Source organism: Zingiber officinale, chromosome 5A, assembly GCF_018446385.1.
Source record: "Zingiber officinale cultivar Zhangliang chromosome 5A, Zo_v1.1, whole genome shotgun sequence".
Lineage (NCBI taxonomy): Eukaryota > Viridiplantae > Streptophyta > Magnoliopsida > Zingiberales > Zingiberaceae > Zingiber > Zingiber officinale.
Window position 1 is genome coordinate 30,219,292 of NC_055994.1, and position 24,638 is coordinate 30,243,929.

Here is a 24,638-nt window from a genome sequence, read left to right on the forward strand (position 1 = left end):
AAGGGGAGATTGTTGGTGCAATATCCCTCGGGTCAAGGTTGACTGGCCAAGGTGAGTCTTGGTTTGGGTTTAGATGTTTGACAATAAGATATTGATTGAAGAAGAGTCAAGTAGGTCAAGGTTGTTTGGATACTGGGAAGTCCTAACTGGGATGTTAGGCAAAATGAAAGACCTAGTGAGTGAAGCTAGGCGGTATGAAAGTCCTGGTGAGTGAAGCAGGTAAAAGTCCCAGTGAGTGAAGCCGGGCAGAAAAGTCCTAGTGAGTGAAGCTAGGCGGATGGAAATCTGGTGAGTGAAGCCGGTGAAAGTCCTAGTGGTGAAGCTAGGCGGATGGAAATCCTGGTGAGTGAAGCCGGTGAAAGTCCTAGTGAGTGAAGCTAGGCGGATGGAAAACCCTAGTGAGTGAAGCTAGGTGAAAGTCCGGTGAGTGAAGCCGAGGCAAGGAAAATCCGGATGGATCGAGGATGATCGGACATCCGTGTTTGGGAAGTCCAAGTAGGTCGAAGGATTGCTGGATACTTGGCATGAAAGAAAAGTCAAGTAGGTCAAAGGATTGACCGGATACTTGGCAGAGAAAAGTCCAAGTGGGTCAAAGGGATTGGGACACTTGGTAAGGGAGTCCTAGCGGTCAAGGGTGACTAGATGCTAGGCATGACATACCAAAGGTCAAGGTTGGCCGGATGTTGGTTTGGGAGGTTTGGGACTTGGTTTTGGATAAAAATCAAGTGCTGGATCGATGGATATCTGTTCGATCTGATCGATCGATGGATCGATCCGGATCTGTCTGAGAGAGCCTCCGGATCGATCCGTGGATCGATCGAGAGGTCAATCGATCGATGGATCGATTGGGGGTCCTTCGCGCGATAAGCGCTGGATCGATCCGTGGATCGATCCGGTGAGTCCGATAGGCTCTGGATCGATCCGTGGATCGATCCAAAGCCTCCCCGATCGATTGGGAACATTCGAATCGATCGGGATCCGACCGTTGACATCGTTTATAGCTGCAGGCGTTCGATGGCTGCGGGATCCCTTCACTGATTCACTCCAGAGCTCTCGCCAACTTCTCCACGGCGCTCACAAAGCTCAGATCGCCAGTTCTTGAAGGATCTTGGAAGCTCTCCAAGTCAAGAGGCGGATCAAAGCCAAGAAGAGAAGCTAGGGTTAGGGTTTTGTACTCATTGTAAGCTTGTAAGCTTGTATTTCTTGTATCCTTTCCCTCTCTTCTTGTATTGAGTCTTGTAGGGCTTCTCCGCCCTTGGTAGTTACCATAAAGGAGAGTTTTATTTAGTGGAGGGTGTGTGTGTTGGTGTGGATCCTTGGATTAGTCACCTTTTGTGAGGTGGATACCAAGTAAAACCAACCGTGTTAGCGTTGTGTGTTTGTTTCTGTATTTTCCGCTGCACATCTTTGAAGGAACAAGCAACGCCAAGCAACGAGCGAAGCGCGACGAGCTATTCACCCCCCCTCTAGCTACTTTTGGTCCTAACAGTATCAACCCCGCTCGGCGATAAAGGTGCAGTCCTTGGTAGATTTTATCATCGAAGTGCAAAGGCCAGAGCCCGAAGCTATGTGGAAAATATTTGTGGACGGATCGTCCACTCGGCTCGGAAGCGGGATTGGCGTACTATTACTCTCTCCTCAAGAAGAAAAGATGCACTTATCCGTCCGGCTGGATTATAGAGCTACAAATAACGAAGCAGAGTATGAGGCTCTTATAGCCGCCTTACAGGCCGCCCGGCATGTGGGGGCCGGTCGGGTGACGCTGCATTCAGATTCTCAGCTGGCCGCTCAGCAGCTCTCTGGTACTTTTGAGATTAACAACGCTCGGCTCAAACTCTACGCTGAAGCCTTCGAAAAGCTCAAGGCCAATTTCAGAGAAGTCATTATCCAGAAGTTACCCCGAGCGGAAAACCAGGCGGCAGATGAGTTAGCCAAACTAGTAAGTTCAATAACGTCGGTCGTCATCCAGCAACCAATTGAACAAGTATCTTTGGTGGCACACGTCGATCGGATGGAGGGCCTCGAGTTTCCGAGCGATTGGAGGACAGCCATCATAGAATTTCTTCGGTCGGGGGCAACACCATCCAATCGGGAAGCAGCCCAGCAATTAAGGAGGAGAGCCGGTCGGTTCACGCTCATTGGAGACCAACTCTACAAGAAGGCTTTCTCCCGTCTGATGTTGAAATGTGTGAGCTCGGAAGACGCGGCATACATCCTCCAAGAAGTGCATCAAGGATCATGCGGAGGGCATCCGGGCGGACGATCATTGGCTAAGAAGATCCTGTTGGCCGGATACTTCTGGCCAACCTTGCAAGCAGACGCCGCTCGGACCTTCGCGACGTGCCTTTCCTGCCAGAAGTATCATAACTTCTCCCACCGACCGGCGGAGGAAATGAAAGCAGCTACCGTATCCTGTCCATTCGACCAGTGGGGAATGGATATTGTGGGTCCATTTCCTATGGCAACCGGTCAGTGAAAGTTTCTACTGGTGGCTGTCGACTATTTTTCCAAATGGGTGGAGGCCGAGCCACTGGCCAAGATCACCGAGCAGATGGTCAAGAAGTTTATTTGGCAGCATATAATTTGTCATTTTGGCATCCCTCGTCGGCTCATATCAGATAACGGACGACAGTTTACGGGAAAGCAGCTCGAAGACTGGTGCAAAAGTTATGACATTGAACAACACTTCACTTCCGTGGCGTATCCACAAAGCAACGGCCAAGCGAAAGTAACCAACAAAGAAATCCTTAGAATTCTTTGAGCCCGACTGGACTGTTGGTGCAACCTTAGGTCAAGGTTGACCTGGGTGACCCGACTCGAGTTGACCTGACTCGAGGTATATTTTGATGTTTGACAAGAATAGAGAAGTTATATTTTGATGTTTGACAAGAATAGGAACTTGGGGGATTGTGGGTGCAACCTTTGGTCAAGGTTGACCTGGTTGACCCGACTTGAGTTGACCTGATTCGGGAAAAGTCCAAGTATGGAGACTTGACACAGAAAAGTCCAAGCAGGGAGCTTGGCACGGGAAAAGTCCAAGTATGGAGACTTGGCACGGAAAAGACCAAGCAGGGAGCTTGGCACGGGAAAAGTCCAAGTATGGAAGCTTGGCATGGGAGGTCAGAGAAGGCTCGGTAGCTCGTTCTCTGGACTGGACGAAGTCGGAGAGGGCTCGGCAGCTCCTTCTCCGGACAAGGTCAGAGAGGGCTCGGTAGCTCGTTCTCTGGACCGGACGAAGTCGGAGAGGGCTCGGCAGCTCGTTCTCCGGACTAGGTCAGAGAGGGCTCGGTAGCTCGTTCTCTGGACTGGACGAAGTTGGAGAGTGCTCGGTAGCTCGTTCTCTGGACTAGGTCAGAGAGGGCTCGGTAGCTCGTTCTCTGGACCGGACGAAGTCAGAGAGGGCTCGGTAGCTCGTTCTCTGGACCGGACGAAGTCGGAGAGGGCTCGGCAGCTCATTCTCCGGACTAGGTCAGAGAGGGCTCGGTAGCTCGTTCTCTGGACCGGACGTGGAAGTCGGAGAGGGCTCGGTAGCTCGTTCTTCGGACTAGGTCAGAGAGGGCTCGGTAGCTCGTTCTCTGGACCAGGAAGACGTTAGGGTATAGAGCTGGGAAGCTCTAAAACCAACAGAGGCATTGGATCGGTCTGTTGACCGATCCAGTGATACTTTGGCTGTCTGGATTGGTCTGTCGACCGATCCAGTGATACCTTAATTATTTGATCGGTCTCGTGACCGATCAGTAACCACACAGTAGCTCTCTGTGGGTTATCTGATCGGTCTGGTGACCGATCAGTAAGAAGAGAACAATAGGGGATCAATAGGGGGATCGGTCTGTGGACCGATCCACCTATGGCCTGATCGGTCCACAGACCGATCAGGGCTCGGCAACCCCTCACTGTGAAGAGTTGGGATCGGTCTGGGGACCGATCAGACTAGGGCCTGATCGGTCCACAGACCGATCAGGGATTTCCTGGACCGATCAGACTATGGCCTGATCGGTCCAGGCCTAGCCGTTGAGACACAACGGCTAGATTTCTGTCTTCTTCTTCACAGGTTGAAGTTATATAACGAGGTGGAGGGCCTCTACAGAACGACTTGCTTCTTCTTCTTCTTCCTCCTTGCGATCTGAGCTTTGTTGAGCTCTCTACTGCTGAAGCTTCGTGTGAGCTTCCCTCGGCTGGGTCTCCTACAATAGTTGCTGCTGTGGTTGGCATCCGTGAAGTTGCTACTTCATCAACAGTCGACTAGAAGAGAGATTGTGGCGAGGTTTCTCCACCTAGAAGGAGTTTTCATTAGCCGATTTTCCGGGGTTTCATCCACCGACGGATTGATAGGATTCGTCCACCTTACGGACACGCCGAGGAGTAGGAGTATCATCTCCGAACCTCGTTATATCGTCGCGTTTGAGGAAGAAACAAGAATTTGGGGTTGGCTATTCACACTCCCCTCTCTAGCCATCCGAAGGTCCTAACAAGTGGTATCAGAGCGAGGTTGCTCTTCGTCGGATTAACACCCGGGGGAGCACGAGCTAGAGTATGGATCAACTTGGAGAAGACGTCACAATTTCACCCTTCTACGATCGCGACGACTTCACGTATTGGAAGGTAAGAATGAAGTATTTTCTTATGACTAATCTAGTAAATTGGAATTGTGTACAAGTAGGTTTTATTCCTCCGGTGGATAAAGAAGGAGAACCTCTCGAGAAGAAGAAGTGGACGAAGGAACAAATCCACCAATCCATAATCAACGACGAGGTAACGAAAATCTTTAAATTTTCATTACCTAATAATAGCTTGTGTAAGATAGGTAAATACAACAATGCCAAGGAGTTGTGGAACAACTTAGCTAAGTTCCATGAGGAGAGCTCCAATTCAAGTCATGAAGAGGAGTCAAGTGAGCCAAGTAGCTCACATCATGGAGGTATGAAATTAGAAGTTGAGGGCTACTCAACATCTAAGGAAGAAGAGGAGGAGAGTTCTTCTTCAAGACTGGAGCAAGAAGAAGAAGCCTCTACCTCCGGAAGGGATGAAGGAGAGAGCTTATATCCATCCTCAACCCTAGGTAACTCAAGCAACTTAATTTCAAGTAAATTACATATAATGTGCTTTGAGTGTAGGGAATATGGGCATTACAAAAGTAAATGTCCAAAGAGGATTAGGAAGACTCCACCGGCACCAAAAGTCAAGGAAGCCGGAGTCCCGATACGCAAGGGCAAGGAGCACGTGGTGTGCTTCCAATGCAAGCAAAGGGGACATTATAGGAGTCAATGTCCAAGGGGGAGGCAACCTCACAAGGACAAGAGACGAAGCACATCTATGGGGGGAGCTAAGGCAAACCCTAAGGTATCCTTTAAGGCACATTCTTGCAATTCTAATAAGACACATACTAGTAGTTTTATTGCAATTGTCAATAATGATAAGCATGATAACCATAGAAACCGATACATGTGCTTAGGTGCCAAACATGTTAGCCTAGATAAGGACAATGCTAGAAATGCCAACCCTAGAGTTAACTCATCTAAGGTTAAGGAAAACCTAGATAGGAATCCCAAAACAACTAGACATATGCCTAGGAATACCTCAAAGAAAAATGGAAAATTAAAGCTTGAGGTATTAAAGAAGGAAAATCAAGTCTTGAGGTCAAGACTTGACACTTTAGAAAAGACTCTTAAGAATTTGGAGAAGTCAACCCTAGGATCTAAGGGTCAAAAATCAAAGCCCAAGGACATGAGAGGTTTGGGTCACAAACCTAAGTCTCAAGTGGTCAAGCCCGCTTACCATAATATTCCATTCGATTATGGAACAAGACCTAGGGCTAAGAAGACCATCACCAAGGTCACAAGGGGAGTCACCCCTAGAGTTGATCTTGATGAGTCCCAAATGACCAAGGCCTTAAAGCCTAGGAGGGTCATTAGGAGGGTTGCTAGGGAAGTCATCCCTAGTGAATATTTAGTGAACCCAATGAGCTCAAATAGGTATTAGGTTCCTAGGAGCGTGATTCCTTCACGCTAGATGGTTTAGAGTGTGTCAACCTTAATTGGATAGGTAGTTAACCTACTCATGGCAAAAGGTGACATTTTAGGAATTTTCAAGGTATAATCAAGACTTGAAAATGAAATTAAAAATTATTCCTAAGGTGATTAGGATGTGCCAACTACATTTGAAGAGTTTCCTAGGGTTAATCTAATTGGCACATAGTGATCTAAAAATCTTTAGTATATGATTTTAGGTCTATTACACTTAGGAATATAGAATTTATGGCAAAATGATCAAAATTATCAAAAATGACAACTAAGGCTAGAATTAGGTATTTTCTATACCTTTATATGTTATTTGTCATACATTGTTTGTCATATGCCATGTCATGACATCATATTTATTATCATTTGAAATGTCATGATAATACTTAGGTTAGTTATATGTCATGCCTTATTTAAGTTTCATACTTTATGCCATGACATCATGACATTGGCACATATTTCCACTTATGATATTATTTTATGCCATGTCATCATCTCTTGCATTTATGATCAATTAATGTGATTTAAGGATAGAAACACAATTTGATATGGAGATCAAATTGTTGTTTAGAAAATGCATGAGAACTTAGCTTAAGATGACCTAAACTCATATCTCACATCAAAATTGACTTGGATGTGTTTGATACACCTTAGATGTGTGTGAGATATTAGGATTATGAGTTAGGATCAAGGTGCATAGTTCTTGTACCTAGATGAGCCTAATTCGAATTTGAGGATCATAGGGAAAACTTGTGTACAAGGCATGCACATTTAGCCCTAAGATTGTGGTCCTAAATTGAATGGTTTAAGATCATTTCAAAATTGATTTGAAAAACCTTGATGAAGCTTTTCTAGTGATAGCATTCATCATTGAGCAAGTTGATACAAAGATGGATTAACCTTGAGCTATTTCAAAGTATTTCGAACTTTGTATCAAGATTAAAAAATGGGAGTTATTTTCATAGAAAACTATTTTTCCATGATAATATATGTTATGAGGAATGTATCCTCAAAATTTTACAATTTTTGGAATTTTCTGTAATTTTTTAGGGGTTTCTGAATTTCGGGAGAAAAATCAGAAATCCTTATCAGAGAGTTGTGGACCGATCAAAGAGGATTCTGATCGGTCCAGGGAAGTCTGGATCGGTCACTGGACCGATCCAGGACAGTGTGGATCGGTCTGGTGACCGATCCAGGGGAGTCCTGATCGGTCTGGTGACCGATCAAAGCATGCCAAAATGCTGATTTTCGACTGTTGTCTGAAATTTCAGCTGTGGAAGTTGGTGTTTTAGATTTCTAAAGGGTTGAAACTCTCCAAGACATTATTGGTGCAATGGTCAAGGAGGAGTTGACCTTTAGGGGGAGTTTTACCTATTGGTCAAGGGGGAGTTGACCTTTAGGGGGAGTTTTTACTAGTCAAGACTTCTGAGGATGAGTGATATGTGATTATCACTAAGTTGATTGTTGATTTTAGTATCAAGGGGGAAATTAAGGGTTTCAATGAAAGGTATGAGACTTTCATTAGGAAGAAACTCTTGACCTTGATTCACTCCTTTTTGATGTGTGTCAAAAAGGGTGAGAATATCCAGAGAATGTTCAAGGAAGAACATTGGAGTTTGGGGAGAATGTTCAAGGAAGAACATTGGAGAACTATTGGAAAACCTAAGTTAGGTTATCGCGGGTTAACCTAACTTGATTATGGTTTTTGTCAAACATCAAAAAGGGGGAGATTGTTGGTGCAACCTTAGGTCAAGGTTGACCTGGGTGACCCGACTAGAGTTGACCTGACTCGAGGTATATTTTGAGGTTTGACAAGAATAGAGAAGTTATATTTTGATGTTTGACAAGAATAGGAACTTGGGGGATTGTGGGTGCAACCTTTGGTCAAGGTTGACCTGGTTGACCCGACTTGAGTTGACCTGATTCGGGAAAAGTCCAAGTATGGAGACTTGGCACGGAAAAGTCCAAGCAGGGAGCTTGGCACGGGAAAAGTCCAAGTATGGAAGCTTGGCAAGGGAGGTCAGAGAGGGCTCGGTGCTCGCTGGACTAGGCAGTCGGGAGAGGGCTCGGCGGCTCCTTCTCGGACTAGGTCGGAGAGGGCTCGGTGGCTCGTTCTGACGAGTTGGAGAGGCTCCATGACTCGTTCTCGACTAGGTCGAGAGCTCGTTCTGGGGACGGTTGGAGAGTGCTCGGTAGCTCGTTCTGGACTAGGCCGAGAGGGCTCGGTAGCTCGTTCTCCGGACGGTCGAGAGGGCCTCGGTGGCTCGTTCTCGGATGAAGTCGGAGAGGGCTCGGTAGCTCATTCTCGGACTAGTCCTAGTAGCTCGTTCTCTGGACCGGACGTGGAAGTCGGAGAGGGCTCGGTGGCTCGTTCTCCGAGAGGGCTCGGTAGCTCGTTCTCTGGACCGGACGTGGAAGTCGGAGAGGGCTCGGTGGCTCGTTCTCCGGACTAGGTCGAGAGGCTCGGTGGCTCGCTCTGGACCGGGAAGACATTAGGGTTTAGGTCAAGCTCTAAAACCAGACATTGGATCGGTGCATTGATCCGTTCGCCGATTCGTGATCGGACTCTGATGGCTCTGCATGGGTTATCAGTCGTGCGGTGACCGATCAAGAAAGAACAATAGGGATCGTGCGTGGACCGATCCACCGATCGTCCGCGCCGATCAGGCTCGGCAACCCCCTCGTGAAGAGTTGGGATCGGTCCGGGACCGATCAGGGATTTCCTGGACCGATCAGGCTATGGCCTGATCGGTCCAGGCCTAGCCGTTGAGACACAACGGCTAGATTTCTGTCTTCTTCTTCGCAGGTTGAAGTTATATAACGAGGTGGAGGGTCTCTACAGAATGGCTTGCTTCTTCTTCTTCTTCCTCCTTGCGATCTGAGCTTTGTTGAGCTCTCTACTGCTGAAGCTTCGTGTGAGCTTCCCTCGGCTGGGTCTCCTACAACAGTTGCTGCTGTGGTTGGCATCCGTGAAGTTGCTGCTTCATCAACAGTCGACGAGAAGAGAGATTGTGGCGAGGTTTCTCCACCTAGAAGGAGTTTTCATTAGCCGATTTTCCGGGGTTTCATCCACCAACGGATTGATAGGATTCGTCCACCTTACGGACACGCCGAGGAGTAGGAGTATCATCTCCGAATCTCGTTATATCGTCGCGTTTGAGGAAGAAACGAGAATTTGGGGTTGGCTATTCACACCCCCCCTCTCTAGCTACCGAAGGTCCTAACATGGACCACATGGGAGGAAGCTGGGTGGACGAGCTGTCAGGTGTCTTATGGGCCATCCGCACGACCCCAAAGGAAGGAACGGGCATCACGCCTTTCCATCTGTTGTTCCGGTCGAAGTCGACGTCGAGTCCGTCCGGGTCCAGAATTACGATGATGATAACGCCGAGCAGAGGAACATGGAGCTGGATTTGATCGACGAAGAGTGAGCCAAGGCGTCCGTCCGGTTGATGGCGTACCGGCAACGGATGAAGCAAAACTACAACCGCCGTGTAATCCCCAGAGCATTCTAAGTTGGCGACCTTGTCTGGAAGAAAGTAAAGCCGGTTGGAGACGTTGGCAAGCTGGAGGCTCCTTGGGCGGGCCCCTTCAAAGTCATCTAGAAGCTCCGCTCGGGTGCTTATTATTTGGAAGATGAAGACGGACGGCGGCTAGATCGACCATGGAGCGCGAATCATCTCCAGCCGTACCGAGCTGGGTGAGAGGTGCACTGATGTAATTTTATATATGCTCTGGTCGCTTATATCCTTGTAATGCAGGAAGCAAAATGATATAAGATGACAAATATCTCCGCCGAACGGTAGTGTTAAAATTAGCCTTAAAGGCCGTCGAGCTCCGACGTTAAAAATCGAGAGTCAAGCCGGCGACTATAAGCCCTCCAAGCGGAATACCGTCGAGCTCCGACGTTAAAAATCGAGAGTCGAGCTGGCGACTATAAACCCTCCGAGCGGAAGACCGTCGAGCTCCGACGTTAAAAATCGAGAGTCGAGCCGACGACTATAAATCTTCCGAGTGGAATACTGTCGAGCTCCGACGTTAAAAATCGAGAGTCGAGCCGGCGACCATAAATCTTCCGAGCGGAAGACCGTCGAGCTCCGATGTTAAAAATCGAGAGTCGAGCCGGCGACTATAAATCTTCCGAGCGGAATACCATTGAGCTCCGACGTTAAAAATCGAGAGTCGAGCCGGCGACTATAAATCTTCCGAGCGGAATACCATCGAGCTCCGACGTTAAAAATCGAACGACGACTATAAATCTCCGTGCGGAAGACCGTCGAGCTCCGGCGTTAAAAATCGAGAGTCGAGTATAAATCTTCCGAGCGGAAGACCGTCGAGCTCCGGCGTTAAAATCGAGTCGGTCGGTGACTATAAATCTTCGGCGGAAGACCGCCGAGCTCAGGCGTTAAAATCGAGAGTCGAGCCGACTATATACCTCCTAGCGGAAGACCGTCGAGCTCAGGCGTTAAAATCGAGAGTCGAGGCGACTATAAACCCTCCGGCGGAAGACCGTCGAGCTCGGGCGTTAAAATCGGCGACTATAAATCTTCCGAGCGGAAGACCATCGAGCTTCGACATTAAAAATCGAGAGTCGAGCCGGCGACTATAAATCTTCCGAGCGGAAGACCGTTGAGCTCCGACGTTAAATATCGAGAGTCGAGCCGGCGACTATAAACCCTCCGAGCGGAAGACCGTCGAGCTCTGACGTTAAATATCGAGAGTCGAGCCGGCGACTATAAACCCTCCGAGCGGAAGACCGTCGAGCTCCGACGTTAAATATCGAGAGTCGAGCCGGCGACTATAAACCCTCCGAGCGGAAGACCGTCGAGCTCCGACGTTAAATATCTAGAGTCGAGCCGGCGACTATAAACCCTCCGAGCGGAAGGCAATAAAGAGGTTTAACTGGTGAACCGTTCCGTCGATCGGCCAAATACCCAAAAGTACTTCGTCAACATCCAGAGAACAACCTCTCGTCGAAATATGATATATTAAGCCAAGCGGCCTAGCTACGCAAAATACTTCGTAAAAATTCCTTTTGAACACAAGAAAAGTGGCAGGAAAGGCGAATAACGAGGAGAATTAAGAAAATACGAACGGTAGTTGGAAATCCGAGCGGCCAGCATGCATATTGATCAATAAGTGAAAAAGCAAGCGGAAGGATAGCATTTAAAACCATAAGGCCGAGCGCCTGAATTACAAAGAAGTGACCGTTTTTAGCCGAGCGGCTGAATTACATATAAACTTCTATTCTAGATAATCGTAAAGATCGTTCGGGATGTTGTCAAGGAGCGCCACTTGATCTGCGGCCGGGATGAGAGCCGAGTCGGGAAGAAGACCCTTGGACTTCAAATATGTTGTGGTGGCGGTCATAGCAAGGTCAAAGGCAGTGTACATCCGTTCGCAGACTTTCTCTGAAAATTTGGCCGAACGGATGTAGTTTAGCCTCAGCGCCGCGACTCGACCAGGCTCAGCCTCTTGGTATTCTTTGAGAGCCGCCCGGGAAGCTTCGGCGGCTGCCTGATGTTCTTGCAAAGCGGCTTCGAGCTTCTTCACTTCGTCCGAGCGGGCTGCCTTCTCGCCGGTCAGCTGATCCATCAGCTCCTTTACTTTCTGCTCCAAGCCCCGAGCCTCTACATTCTTCTTCTCCAAATCGGAGATAGCCGTGTTCTTCCGCTCGGTCGCCAGGCTTATCTTGCGATCCAGTGATTTATTCACGCGATCAAGTTCAACCAAATTGTGAGCCTGGTCGGCCGTCTTCTTCCGCTCGGCCTCCAACAGATCTTGGGTCTTTTTCAGCTCCTTCTGAAGATCGGCATATGAAGGGCCTTGGGAAGGAGCGCCGCCTGAACTCCGTAGCCTTTTAAGCTCCTCATCCACCATAGCGAGCCGGTTGGAGACAGCAATCTCCTCCACCCATCTCTGATAAAAGGAAAATTGTTAGTAGCTGATCGGAAAGAATGTGTAAAGGACTTGAAAGAAAATGCACTTACCTCGGTGGCCTGTTGCATGTGGCTATTGGCCAAGTTGCTGAGTGGAATCATTGCCACACGCGCCCGAGCGTCGACCCACATTTCGGTTAAGGGCCCCTTCATTGTGATTATATGCTCGGGCGCGGTGGGTCGATCGGCCTCAGGAAGCAATTCTTTGGTCGGAAGATGCAGTGAGACACGGACGGTGCGGCGCCGACCGGGCGTCGTCTGGGCGGAAGCCGGGGAAGGATCGGAGGTCGGCGCCGAAAACTGGGACAAGATGGTTGAGCGATGGACTGGACAGGGAGCAGGCGGAAGGGAGCTAATCGGAGCGGCTTCAATTGGGTCCACGGGCGCATCCAATTGGGAGGGAGTCTGATCGGACGAAATAGTCTCCATTGCTAGAGCCTTGCCTCGCGAATCCGCTGTGGCGCGTTCGGGCGGTTGGACCGCGGACGTGGCCGATCGGAGAGAGTCTCCACTCGGCACCTTTTTTGTCGAAGAGGCCGCTCTCCTGCCTGAGCGGAGCCTTCCTCCCGGGCGGAAGGCTCTTGGCTAATAGTTGCTCCCACCGCCGGTTCCGGGAGAGAAGCCTGAGCGGCCGACTCCTCATGAGTGTCGCTCTCCCCTTCATGTGAGCTGACCGGCTCAATGCCGAGTGCTTCCATCTCTTTGGCCGCCGCGGCTTCAAGCGCCGTCGCCTTCCTCTTCAAAATACCAGCTATCACCGACTCCATAACAATATTAGCTGCAAGGGAAAAAGGAGAAAATCAGTTAGCAATTAAGGCAAAGGTACGAGTAAAATTCTTACCGAAGGCGCTCGGAAGGGGTGTTCTGATCGGACTCAAGCCGAATATGTACATAACCCCTTCTGGAAGGAATTTGTTGATGTCAAACGCAAACCGGCCAGCATATTGGCGGCGTGAAGATACTCCGGTCGGGTCTTGAATCTCTTCAGCTCTGGTGAAGTTGGTGGTCCGATCTGCCACTTCGTAAGGAAGGGGGCCCGCTCGGGAAGGCGAATATAAAAATAGAATTCTTTCCAATGCTTATTGGAAGAAGGTAGTTTATTGAAGAAAACTAAACCTGGCCGAGCCTGGAACATGTAAGTGCCCGGCTCGGACTGTTTAGGGTAATAGAAATAATAGAAGACCTCCGGTCGGAGGGGAATGTTATGGATCTTGATTAAGACGACGACGCCGCATAGGGATGGATCGGAAGTCGCAGACCGGTAGTGAACTGGTCGCGGAAAACACAGAAGGCTCCGCGCGGCGGTTTGTGTGGCCGAGCGGAGGGAGTGGGTAAAATAATTTCGAGGTCAGAAGGGATGTCAAAACTATCTATCAGAAGGTCAGCGTCGCGCCGATCGAAGCGCGACTCTATGGTGGTATACCATGGGCCGAGGACTTGGTCTAGGGGTTGGGAAGAGCTAGCCATGGTCCGAGCGGACGAAATAAAAAATGGCGGAGAAAGGTAGAGGATAAAAGGAAGAAGATGACAACAAAACAGTAGCCCGAGGACGAAAACTTGGTAAAGAAATACAAAGAAAACGCCAGAACCAAAGAGAGAAAGAAGAAGAACCTTACAACGAAGAGGAGGATCGAGGGAAGAGCACCGGAGATCGCCGAAAACAGAAATGCAAGATCGTCGGAAAGCTGGAACGTGAGAAGAGGCGGTGAGCACGCGACAACAGTATTGAGGCTAAGGGAAGAAGAGAAGCTTTTATAGGATGGAGCCCGAGCGGCCTCTACCGTCGGATCCAGGTCGCGAGAATCGAAGCATGCATCGCGCCGTTCATTTCGAACCGCCTCGATCCCATCAGAACACCACGCCGTCGCCGTATAATGACGGCAGCACCGCCACGTGGCATTCAGCCACTGGAACGCATTTAATGGGTGCGTGCTCGACCTTAATGATGGAAATTGGAGGAAACTTCGAAGAGATGCTGAGGAAGGTTGGTGTTGACCGGCATTTTAGCTGCCCCTTGTTTCCGAGCGGATGGTAGTTGCAGGACGCCGCTCGGCCCAACTGATGGTCCAGTCAGTCGGACTAATCGCCTCCTTCGACTAGACTTGAAGGGGAGGCAAGTGATCCGGAGGTAAGAACAGGGACCCCCCTCTGAGGGAAGTCAACGCCAAGTGGAAGTCAAAGGGTCAAATGACCGACCGGAGAAGGGAAGACCGGTCGGCCGAATGGGGTCTCAGCGGAATTAAAAACGGCCCGACGGGGAGTCGGGTCTCCGACGCTCACGGGAACAAGGTCGCCAGGCCGATCGGATTGCCCGCTCGGCCGAAGACATAAAATAGCGACACTGCGAACAGTCCACAGAGCACACGACCGGGAATCTCCCGAGCGGTCCAGCACATACAACCGGCCGGGCGTGAAGGAACATGCCGATCGGCCAGACGCTCGGCATGGGGTAAGAAGAGACAAAGGACAAGGGAACATCTTCTGACAGCGAGTATGTCCGATGATCAGGCCATACGCAGGATCTTATGGCAGAGAGCGCCGCTGACACGTACTCGCCTCAGTATGTGTGTGTGAGCCTCTCCGCAGCTCTATATAAAGGGCCTCACACTTCACCGGAGGTACGCATTCTCCAATATTGAGAGTCACTTCTTTGTTGTCCACTTGCCTGACTTGAGTGTCGGAGGGTCGTCGCCGGGAACCCCTTCCCGGCTCAACTTCCTTGCAGGTTCGCCGGAGGTCCGTACGACCGGTCGAAGATCTATGTCAGCAATTCGGAGAACGCCACGTGCCCAGCGTCCGTTGATTCAGCGTTCGGACAGGATCATGTCTTTTTATATTTTGGTCATTATAACAATGATTAATAATCATTCATAATTTACTTCCTCCGTATTAATCTAAGGATGAGTTGACGAGGACGATGGGACAAACAAATCACCCTTTTGCCACATTGGGAGAGATTCAAAGGTATGTTTAGATAACAAGTGGATAAGATTTAGTTAGAGATTTACCACTTGAAATCAAGATGTCGAATCTCGAGATGGGAGTGTCAATTCAGATGGATGAGATAAGATTTGGATCAATTTTTTTTAAAAAAATCTCAATCCTAATCTAAATCTAAAACTTAAACCAACCAACCTGAATAAATTGAAAAATCTGATTCAAAATAATTTTTTTACTATTTTTCCTATAATTCTTACTTTTATTTCAATACTCTATCATTATTATACTAACAATTAATATACATTTTTTAACTATTTTTTTTTGAATATATATATATATATATATATATATATATATATTCAAAATAAAATTTAATTTAATTATAAAAAATCTATTAAATCCTAAATTCAAATCAATCTGAACTTCCACCCAAAAATTTTTAATCCGAATCCCGACACAAATTTTCAATCCAAAACCCTCTCATCCAAATCTAAAAATTTCCTACCTAAACTTAAATTTTTTTTTTCCAAGTCAACTCAAATCATCGGATCATATTCGTCACACCTCTAAATCCGTATCATGTATAACTCATCTTATCCACTTACCTAAATCCCTATTCATTACACCTCTAAATCCGTATCCTGAGTTCTAAATCCCTGTATCCTGTTAACTCATCTCATCCACTTACCTCCTCAATTATGATAATTTATCTTCTCCAAATATTGATCCTAAAACAGACCGACAGGAATGGACACATTGCCCCCTTTTACCACTTGTCGCTACGAGAGATTAACTGAGACACAGTCCATCAAAAAAAAGGAGGCATTAGAGTCACGTAATTACAATCTTTTTAGACACAAGAACACGATTTGAAGCTAATGGCATGAGTACCACGTACATAATAATACATAAACACTGAGGTAGAAACGGAAGATACTTTGAAGGTTTCATTTTAGCAATGCCAACCACAAGCTCACATGATATCTAGGGAACTAATCTTCCCTTGGAGTATGAACATTCCAGCAGAATCACACAAAATAATAGAACAAGTTCACAGGGTAAAAGTCGTGGGACGCCCCCACATGCTCAATTAGCACGACCTTTTATGACATCAAGCCCCATCTCAGTCGGATCAGTTGCTTGTAGCTCGACCTGGATACCGTCAAGTTCTCTCTTGAACCTCTCTTTGGAGCTTGCATAAAGCATCTTGCTTCTCACCCTCGAGGTGTCAGGAGACCTTATATGTGGGGAAGAATAGGTTGAACATCAGAGCTCAAACGACATCAAATAAAGTCAACTAGGAAGAAAATAAAAAGTTTACCAGGCAATAAAAAAGATTTTGCTCTTCTGACAGTTCTCTTCAGTGACAAAGTCAAAATCATATATTGCATATCTACATTCATTTGCAGGAAGGCTGGCAGTAAAATCATCATAGGTCAAGTTGGGTTCGCCAAGCTTCTCCACAAGGACCTCCTTCTGCTTTTCATCGATCTTATAGATTATGAAACGGTAAGTCCGCTTTGCCTTCAATTCCAAAAACTTCAACTTGCAGTCATCATTCACAGCCATTCCTGATACTGCATTGGCCTGCCGTATCACAATGCAGGAAGACAATTTAACAAATCTTGATGCATTCATCAACAAGCATATCTTACTCCTAGGTGGGGAGAAGGATCCATTTACAGGCATTGATTAAGTCCAGTACATAGAATACAAATGTGACAAAAGAACCGATGATCGCCTACATACTAGGGAGGCACCATTACCAATAGGTGTTTTAGTGTCTACCTCCCATCCAGGTTGAAAGTTTGTTTCATCAACAGAATCACTAAGGATATAAGTCCCTGTTAAATATGCCCCTATGGGTGTAGTACATTTGGTAAAGCACTCAGAGGAGCAATAAAAGGGTCAAAGTTCGAATCTCAAATGGAATGAATATTCTGGAAGTCAGCTTGAAGTGCACAAGTTGTGCTGGATTTATCTGGTTTACCGGAGAAAGCCATCTACCTCCAGAATTAGGCAAAGCTAGAACACATGGATTATCCAAAAAAAACAGAAACGAAAAGAAAAGAAAAAGGTGCAAGTATATCTTAACCAGGTTGGCAAAGCACATGCTCAATGTTATTGATTATCAATTCGGCAACTGAGAATTAGTAGCACAAACAATGTAACTTCATCAGAGCTAATAGAACAATGAATCAACTACTGATTCTATATTCTCTCGGCAAATATATGAGCTAAAACGGCAGAGGAAATTGATAGTCCCTTGATAAAATCGGTGAGTGTGAATGGACATTCTGTTAACAATTCCTGCAGAATAAAATAATCTGTCCGATCTACAACTTTAACCATAACCGGCCAGAAGCAGCATGAAGGATCCGAAACTTAAACCATTCAGTTAACTTAAGCAGCAGCTATAGAGAATGAAGAGGATGGACAGAACTCAAAGAACACATGCTATTCAGAAACAAAATCGGTAAGCAATTACCAAGGGAACCATCTATCCGACCCCAACAATCCAATCGCAACAAAAATAAACAGCATACTTCACATCCAAACCCTAGCCAAATGAAGTCAAACAGGCTAGCTGATCGCGAAATTAGATCCGAAATCAAGTAAATCAGCAACCAAGCCACAACCGGAATCAGAAGAATTGTGAAAGTACAGCAGATTGATCGATCACAAGGAGAAACGTAAACCACACGAACCCTAGCATCCAAGTGATCGGGAAAGGGATGGAGATTACCATGTTGATAACGTCGGCAACGAGGGCGATCGGAGCGGAGATATCAGCAGAACCACTAACGCCCTTAGCAAGGGGCGTCGGAGACGGAGAAAGGCAGGAGTAGATACCAGAGGAAAGGAAAGCAGCGCGTGAGGACCGAGGACGGGCGATGGCAGTGCTCATATTCTCTTCTTCATTTTCGCTTTAAAGGAAGTAACGGCCGTCACGACAGGCGCCGACTCAGGCACGGTTTGCCCAATCACGACACGGCAAGTCTCCAGCAACTGCGCCGTCAACTAACGGAGTTATTCAAATATGTTTGCTTAGTTTTCACGCTTAGACCTACGCAGCCACGCTCCTGGCCTCAAATATTATTATTTTTTATTTTTTTTTAAAAAAAGAGTAGTTTTTAAAACTATCAAAAAAAAAAAAAAAAAAATCAAAAATAGTTACTTCCTACTCTTCTTACTAACCTCCTAAATTCCCTCTCTCCATATGCTATTTTATATCCTCCAGTGGATCTAATATGATAAAATATCAAACCCAGTATGAACTTGATATAGGAAAATATTATGACCACCATGGGTTTAATATGAGATCATATTAAGCTCAATGTAAACCTGATATGGAAAAATATCAAGTCCTTTTTAATCCTGGAGAGAAGGGTTGCATTAGAAAATGACGAGAAAGGGAAAATTTAAGAGGTTGGCGAGAGGGATAGGAAGGGAATAACACTATTTTTTATGTTCTTTTTTGTAGTTTTGAAACTAGGTAGCTCATTTGGATAAATAAGAAAACGTAGTGCTCCTTTTAGTAAAAAGTCGTATTATTTTTGAAAAAAAATAGAATGAAATAAAATGATTGCTAAATATAACCCAGTCTCCCCTCTTAGCCTTTGTTGGATGGAATTGCTAAATTTCTAACGGACAGTCGGTTATAAGTTAATTTCATAATTTATCTTTTTTCATATAATTTAAAGACAACTATAAGAGACATATGAAGTGAGTGTAATCATCTTTTATTATTTTTATTACAATTGGATAGTGGTCATGTCTGAAAAGTGAAGAAGATGAAGCGTTGGCGGAGTCGCTTTGCTATTGACTGTGAGAAGATGAAGACCTTGATGGCGTGGATCAACCTATGCACACCACACAGAGAAGCAACAACAACGTTAGAGTGAGAACTGGGGAGGGGATCCTCGGCACAAACACTTCGACACTTAAGTTAAAACAGTATCCCATGTGAGAAAGGTGGAAGAAAATGAATAATAGAGTAATAACGTGGATGCGTCTCAACCTGCATGTGTGAGCGCGTGCATGTAAAAACATACATCGCCAACAGAGCCTTTTTATACTACCCCTCATAATCTCCGCAATAATAAAATGGCAGAGAATATCTAATATCAAAATATGTCGGATGATAGAGGATATACAACAACCCTCTGTAAGATCATTGCGGCCGGCTAGAAGGGGGGGTTGGATATCCTGCAAACACAAAAAGACAAACCCTTCTCGAACTCTTTAAACTAACACTTGCATATATAAAGTAAGCTGATAAATTAAAAGCATAAAAAAAAAAGCGAGGCACAAAAGGTTTACTTGGTTACAACCGATGTGGTTGTTAATCCAAGGAAGATTAAGCTCACTAAAAAACTCCTTTAGGCGGAGAAGCCTCGTACAACGTTGAAGTGCAGAAAACAGAAGCTAAACTAGAACGGAAGTGCACAAGTGTTTGGAATTACAATTTAGAGTTCTTTGAAAAGCTTCTAGACCAAGGCTATATTTATAGCCTTGGTCGGGGCACCTAGAAGGGTTCCGGGCGCCCTGGGAGGGATAAAACTTATCCCCCAACGTTCAGATCAAGATAAATCTTGATCTGGTCAACTTTATTGGTCCGGGCGCCCGAAAGGGTTCCGGGCGCCCCGGACCCCAAAAGTCAACAGAGTTGACTTTTTCATCCGGGACCTCTGCTCCGTCTCAGTCCCGCCTCGGTCCGGGTCTTCTGCTCTGGATCCGCTTACTTGGGTGATCTCTGTCATCCGGAATAAGGCTCACCCGAACCCAACTTCCGATTTTCTCGAGCAGCCTTCCGCTCCGGCTTCTCGTCCCTCGGAATTGTCGCGTGTTTCCTTCTCGTCTACCAGCGTACTCATCCGCAGTCTTCGTCCCTCGGTCGCACCCCATGCCGACCTTCTCGCTAGCTGCGTCTCTTGCTCCCCGAGCAATCTTCCGCTCCGACTTTCGTCCCTCGGAACCACGGCACGCTTCCTTCTCGTCCACCGGGGTACTCTTCCGTAACACCTCGTCCCTCGGACGCACCGCGTGTCGTCCTTCTCGCTAGCTGCGTCTTCCGCTCGAATACCTGTGCTCCTAAGCTCCTGCACACTTAGACACAAGGTTAAATACAACACAGGACCTAATTTAACTTGTTGATCATACCAAAATAACCTTGGGGTTCCAACAATCTCTCCCTTTTTGGTGTGATCAACCCAAGTTAAGCTAGGGTCAAAAATAGATATGAAATTAAACAATTTATTGCAATAACATGCAACATGATAGAAAAAGTTAAATTTCAAATATTCCAAATTTTAATTTTCAATTTTCTACCTCCCCCTAGACTTATACTTTCCCTTCTCCCCCTTTGATCACAATAAAAATGGGGTAAAAAAAAATCTAAGGGTTGACATTTTAAAAAAATTTAAAAATATATTTCAATGATTTTCAGGGAAATATTTTATGTCAAGAAATAACTTTTGAAAAAATTTCAAGTATTTGTCATCAAAAAACTTTCTAAACCGAAAAGTTTATGCAAGAAAATTTAAGAGAATTGATAACATTAAAAGAAATTTTCTATGCATTTATTTATATATTCTAATTCTTTTATCAGAAAATTTTAAATTTCCATTTTAATTTATCATAATTTCTTAACTTTGAAGCAAGAAACTTTGAGCATGTAGAAATTTGTGCAAATTGTAACATGTCATTTTCTATTGTATTTTGAATTCCTAATTTGCAAAGATATTTCGATAATATAAACTTGATAAAGTTTTTCAACAATACTTCTGATTTGCAAACTTCGTTTGACAAAATATTTTGTAATTTGTAAAAGTATTTTGACAACATAAATTTGCAACAGTCTGTGGATAATGGATTTACTACTCTGAAAAACTCTTTCAATAATATCTTTAATTTGCAAACTTTGTTCGAAAAAATATTTCGTAATTTATTCGACAGCAGATTTTCTAATCTGAAAAGCTCTTTCGATAATCTTTTTAATTTGCAAACTTTGTTCGAAAAAATGTTTCGTAATTTGCAAGATTCTTTTGTCAAATCATTTTGCGATTCTAAAAACTCTTTCAACGAGATAATTTGTACTTCGGAAAAATTTTTAGATCCGGAAAAAGTTTTCGAAAAAATACTTTGTGATTCGTAAGAATCTTTTGTCAAAACATTTGTAATTCGAAAAATTCTTTCAATGATTCAATTTTTGATTCGCAAAAATCTTCAGGTAATTTGATTAATTGAACCAGCTGTTTAGAGGTTCGAGTCCATACCTTACTTACCTCGTCGGCCGTTGGTTCTCCCCCTGTTGAATTACTCTCTTCCGAAGATTCTCCCCCTTCATTGATCTCGGGATGTACTTCGGCTGTTGGGGTTGTCTCGGTAATTTCTTCCATCTCGGATTCTGATGACGGCTCGATGTCTATTGAGGGGACGGTTTCAATCGGTTCTTCGTAGAGTTTTAAGAACTTTTCTCAAAGTTCTTTTGAGTTGTTATATTCGCCGATTATTTTGAGATCTTCATTTGGTATCACGGTTAGGAGATGAAATTTTGCCCATCCATTTGCCATCAATTCGTTATGTTGCTTTTTGTTCCAGAGACGTAGATCGAGTCTTTCTTTGTTCATGTTCTTCGGTTCTTCATAACCAGATTTTAAAATTAAAGAAATACCAAGGTCTGAGTTAAGGTATACCTCCATTTGTTTCTTCCATGAAGAAAACTCCCCCTCGAATGCTGGTGGATATTCGCTAGCTCCGGCCATCGTTTTGTTGCTTCAGACGGCGGTTAGTCCTTCTGAGGTGTCTCAGCTCTGATACCACTTGTAGGACCGTTGCGGCCGGCTAGAAGGGGGGTTGGATATCCTGCAAAAACAAAAAGACAAACCCTCCTCGAACTCTTTAAACTAACACTTGCATATATAAAGTAAGCTGATAAATTAAAAGCATAAAGAAAAAGCGAGGCACAAAAGGTTTACTTGGTTACAACCGATGTGGTTGTTAATCCAAGGAAGATTAAGCTCACTAAAAAAACTCCTTCAGGCGGAGAAGCCTCGTACAGCGTTGAAGTGCAGAAAACAGAAGCTAAACTAGAACGGAAGTGCACAAGTGTTTGGAATTACAATTTAGAGTTCTTTGAAAAGCTTCTGGACCAAAGCTATATTTATAGCCTTGATCGGGGCGCCTGGAAGGGTTCCGGGCGCCCTGGGGGGATAAAACTTATCCCCCAATATTCATATCGAGATAAATCTCGATCTGGTCAACTTTACTGGTCCGGGCGCCCGGAAGGGTTCCGGGCGCCCCGGAGGGGTCCGGGCGCCCCGGTCAGCTCCGGGGGTCCCGGACCCCGAAAGTCAACAGAGTTGACTTTTTCGTCCGGGACCTCTGCTCCGTCTCAGTCCCGCCTCGGTCCGGGTCTTCCGCTCCGGATTCGCTTACTTGGATGATCTCTACCATCCGGAATAGGGCTCGCCCGAACCCAACTTCCGGTCTTCTCGAGCAGCCTTCCGCTCCGGCTTTTCGTCCCTCAGAATTGTCGCGTGTTTCCTTCTCGTCCACCAGTGTACTTATCCGCAGTCTTCGTCCCTCGGTCGCACCCTGTGCCGACCTTCTCGCTAGCTGCGTCTCTTTCTCCCCGAGCAATCTTCCGCTCCGGCTTTCGTCCCTTGGAACCACGTCACGCTTCCTTCTCATCCACCGGGGTACTCTTCCGCAGCACCTCGTCCCTCGGACGCACCGCGTGTCGTCCTTCTCGCTAGCTACGTCTTCCGCTCGAGTACCTGTGCTCCTAAGCTCCTGCACACTTAGACATAAGGTTAAATACAACACGGGACCTAACTTAACTTGTTGATCACACCAAAACAACTTTGGGGTTCCAACACCCTCCTCTATATAGAAGAAAGTTCCATTATGTGTATATGTCAGGATAAGGGAATATTTTCTAGTGAATAACTGTTATTCTTTGACAATTGTTGTGATCCCCTGACAATGTTATCTCTTAGAAGATATTTGACCGACTCTAGGGCCGGATAGATATAGGTTGGGAGTTGCGCCTAGGAGAAGTGAGGAACTGAGTTCTAAAGATCCAACTAGCTCTAGGGTCGGACGACCATATGCTAGGAGCTTGACCCCAAAGAAGTGAAGAACTGAATCCTTGACGTCTAACCGGCTTTGTGTCGAGCGAATGTATGCTGAGAGTTTTGTCCTTACAGGGGGGAGCTAAGTCCCATAACTCCGACTGGCTTAATATTCGCCAAGGTTTATGCTGGAAGTTCTGCTCATGAGGAGTGGTGAACTAAGTTCCGTAGTCCCGACTAACTCTGTGTCCGACCAGGTTTATGTCGGGGCCTTACCCATATGAAGTAAAGAACTGCACTACTTAGCCCTAGGCGACTATTGGTCTGCTCGGATTTATGCTAGAAATTCTGCTCATGAGGAGTGGGGAGATAAGCCCCGTAGTTTCGATCGGCTCTATGTTCGACCAGGTTTATACTAGGGTCTTGCCCATATGAAGTAAAGAACTTGTAATGTCCGAAACCATTTATTTAATGAAAGATATTTATTGGAATTAATTAGAAGTTATATTTAATTACAAATTTATTAATTATATTAAGAAGATAGTAGAATACAAATACGTGTAAAATTGATAAAGACTTATAAATTTTATTATATATTATTCATCTAAACAATATAGAAGTAAAATATATAGGGGTACACAAAATTAAATAAAAGATCTAAATACGGATGATATATGTGAATATATATGAAATTATATAACCATGGATATAAGTTTCTATTTAAATTTAGTATTAAGTTTTATAAAAATAATATAAATAACTTAGCAATTATAAAATCTATAACTTATTAATTTTATATATGTGGAGATATATAAAATTATGTAACCATGGATTTAAGTTTTTATTTAGAGTTAGTATTAAGTTTTATAAAAAAAATAATATATAGGACTTAACATTTATAAAATCTATCTAACATTTAAATAAAAGTATAAGAATTTATATATCAATTTACATGCCTTACGTATATATACATAACCTATAAAATGTATATGTGGTAGATAATAACTAAGAACTATAATATTATCACATACAAATTTTATATGTATATATGAAATTTATATAATTATGGATATGGATAAAGGATAGAGACAAAAACGTAGAATGAAGTTTTATATAAAATTTATAGGAATTAGATATTGAGACCAAGTCTTAAGTCCCCTCTTGTATTTAAACCTTACCTTCAAAAGCCTCCATTTGAGTTGTTGCCGCTGACCTTAAGAAGATTTCCCTCTTCCTTTGTTTCTTCACCAGTGCTAGAGCTTCAAGGGAAGACAAGGAGTTGATAGCTAAGTACTTAAGGCATGTTCCTTAACTTGCAATGCTCTAGTTAGTTTCTATAGTCTTGTAAATTTTGGGTACCATAAATTGATGTGTGATGCTCTAGTTTAAACTCCCTTCTTAAGGTTTAAAGGTTGGTAATAATAAGGATTTCGGATTCATGAGGGGAAGTTCCCTCATTAATTTGCTAAGGATTGTTCATTATGCTTCCCTTTACAAAATGTGCATGTTCCCTACCTTAGTTATTGCTATAGCTAGGCTCTATAAATTGTGAAGTTTCAGATTTTGTAGCTTGTAATGATTGGCTTGTTTTCTTGCTAATAACATCATGTTTAGGTTCCTTTCTTATGCTCTAAATTGATTGTGAAGAGGATGGATTTCGGATG

The 24,638-nt window shown here is 45.0% G+C and overlaps 1 protein-coding gene across 1 annotated transcript; it reads right to left on the reverse strand.

Annotated features, from left to right (window-relative positions):
* Window positions 1-15,743: 15,743 nt before the first annotated feature.
* On the reverse strand, window positions 15,744-17,819 carry LOC121980386 (actin-depolymerizing factor 7-like). The gene is made up of 3 exons (XM_042532400.1): window positions 17,643-17,819; window positions 16,218-16,483; window positions 15,744-16,133 (listed from the first exon to the last, which is right to left on the reverse strand). The coding sequence occupies exons 1-3, from the start codon at window positions 17,802-17,804 to the stop codon at window positions 15,983-15,985; spliced, it is 579 nt and encodes a 192-aa protein (XP_042388334.1). The 5' UTR covers window positions 17,805-17,819; the 3' UTR covers window positions 15,744-15,982.
* Between the last annotated feature and the right edge of the window lie 6,819 nt (window positions 17,820-24,638).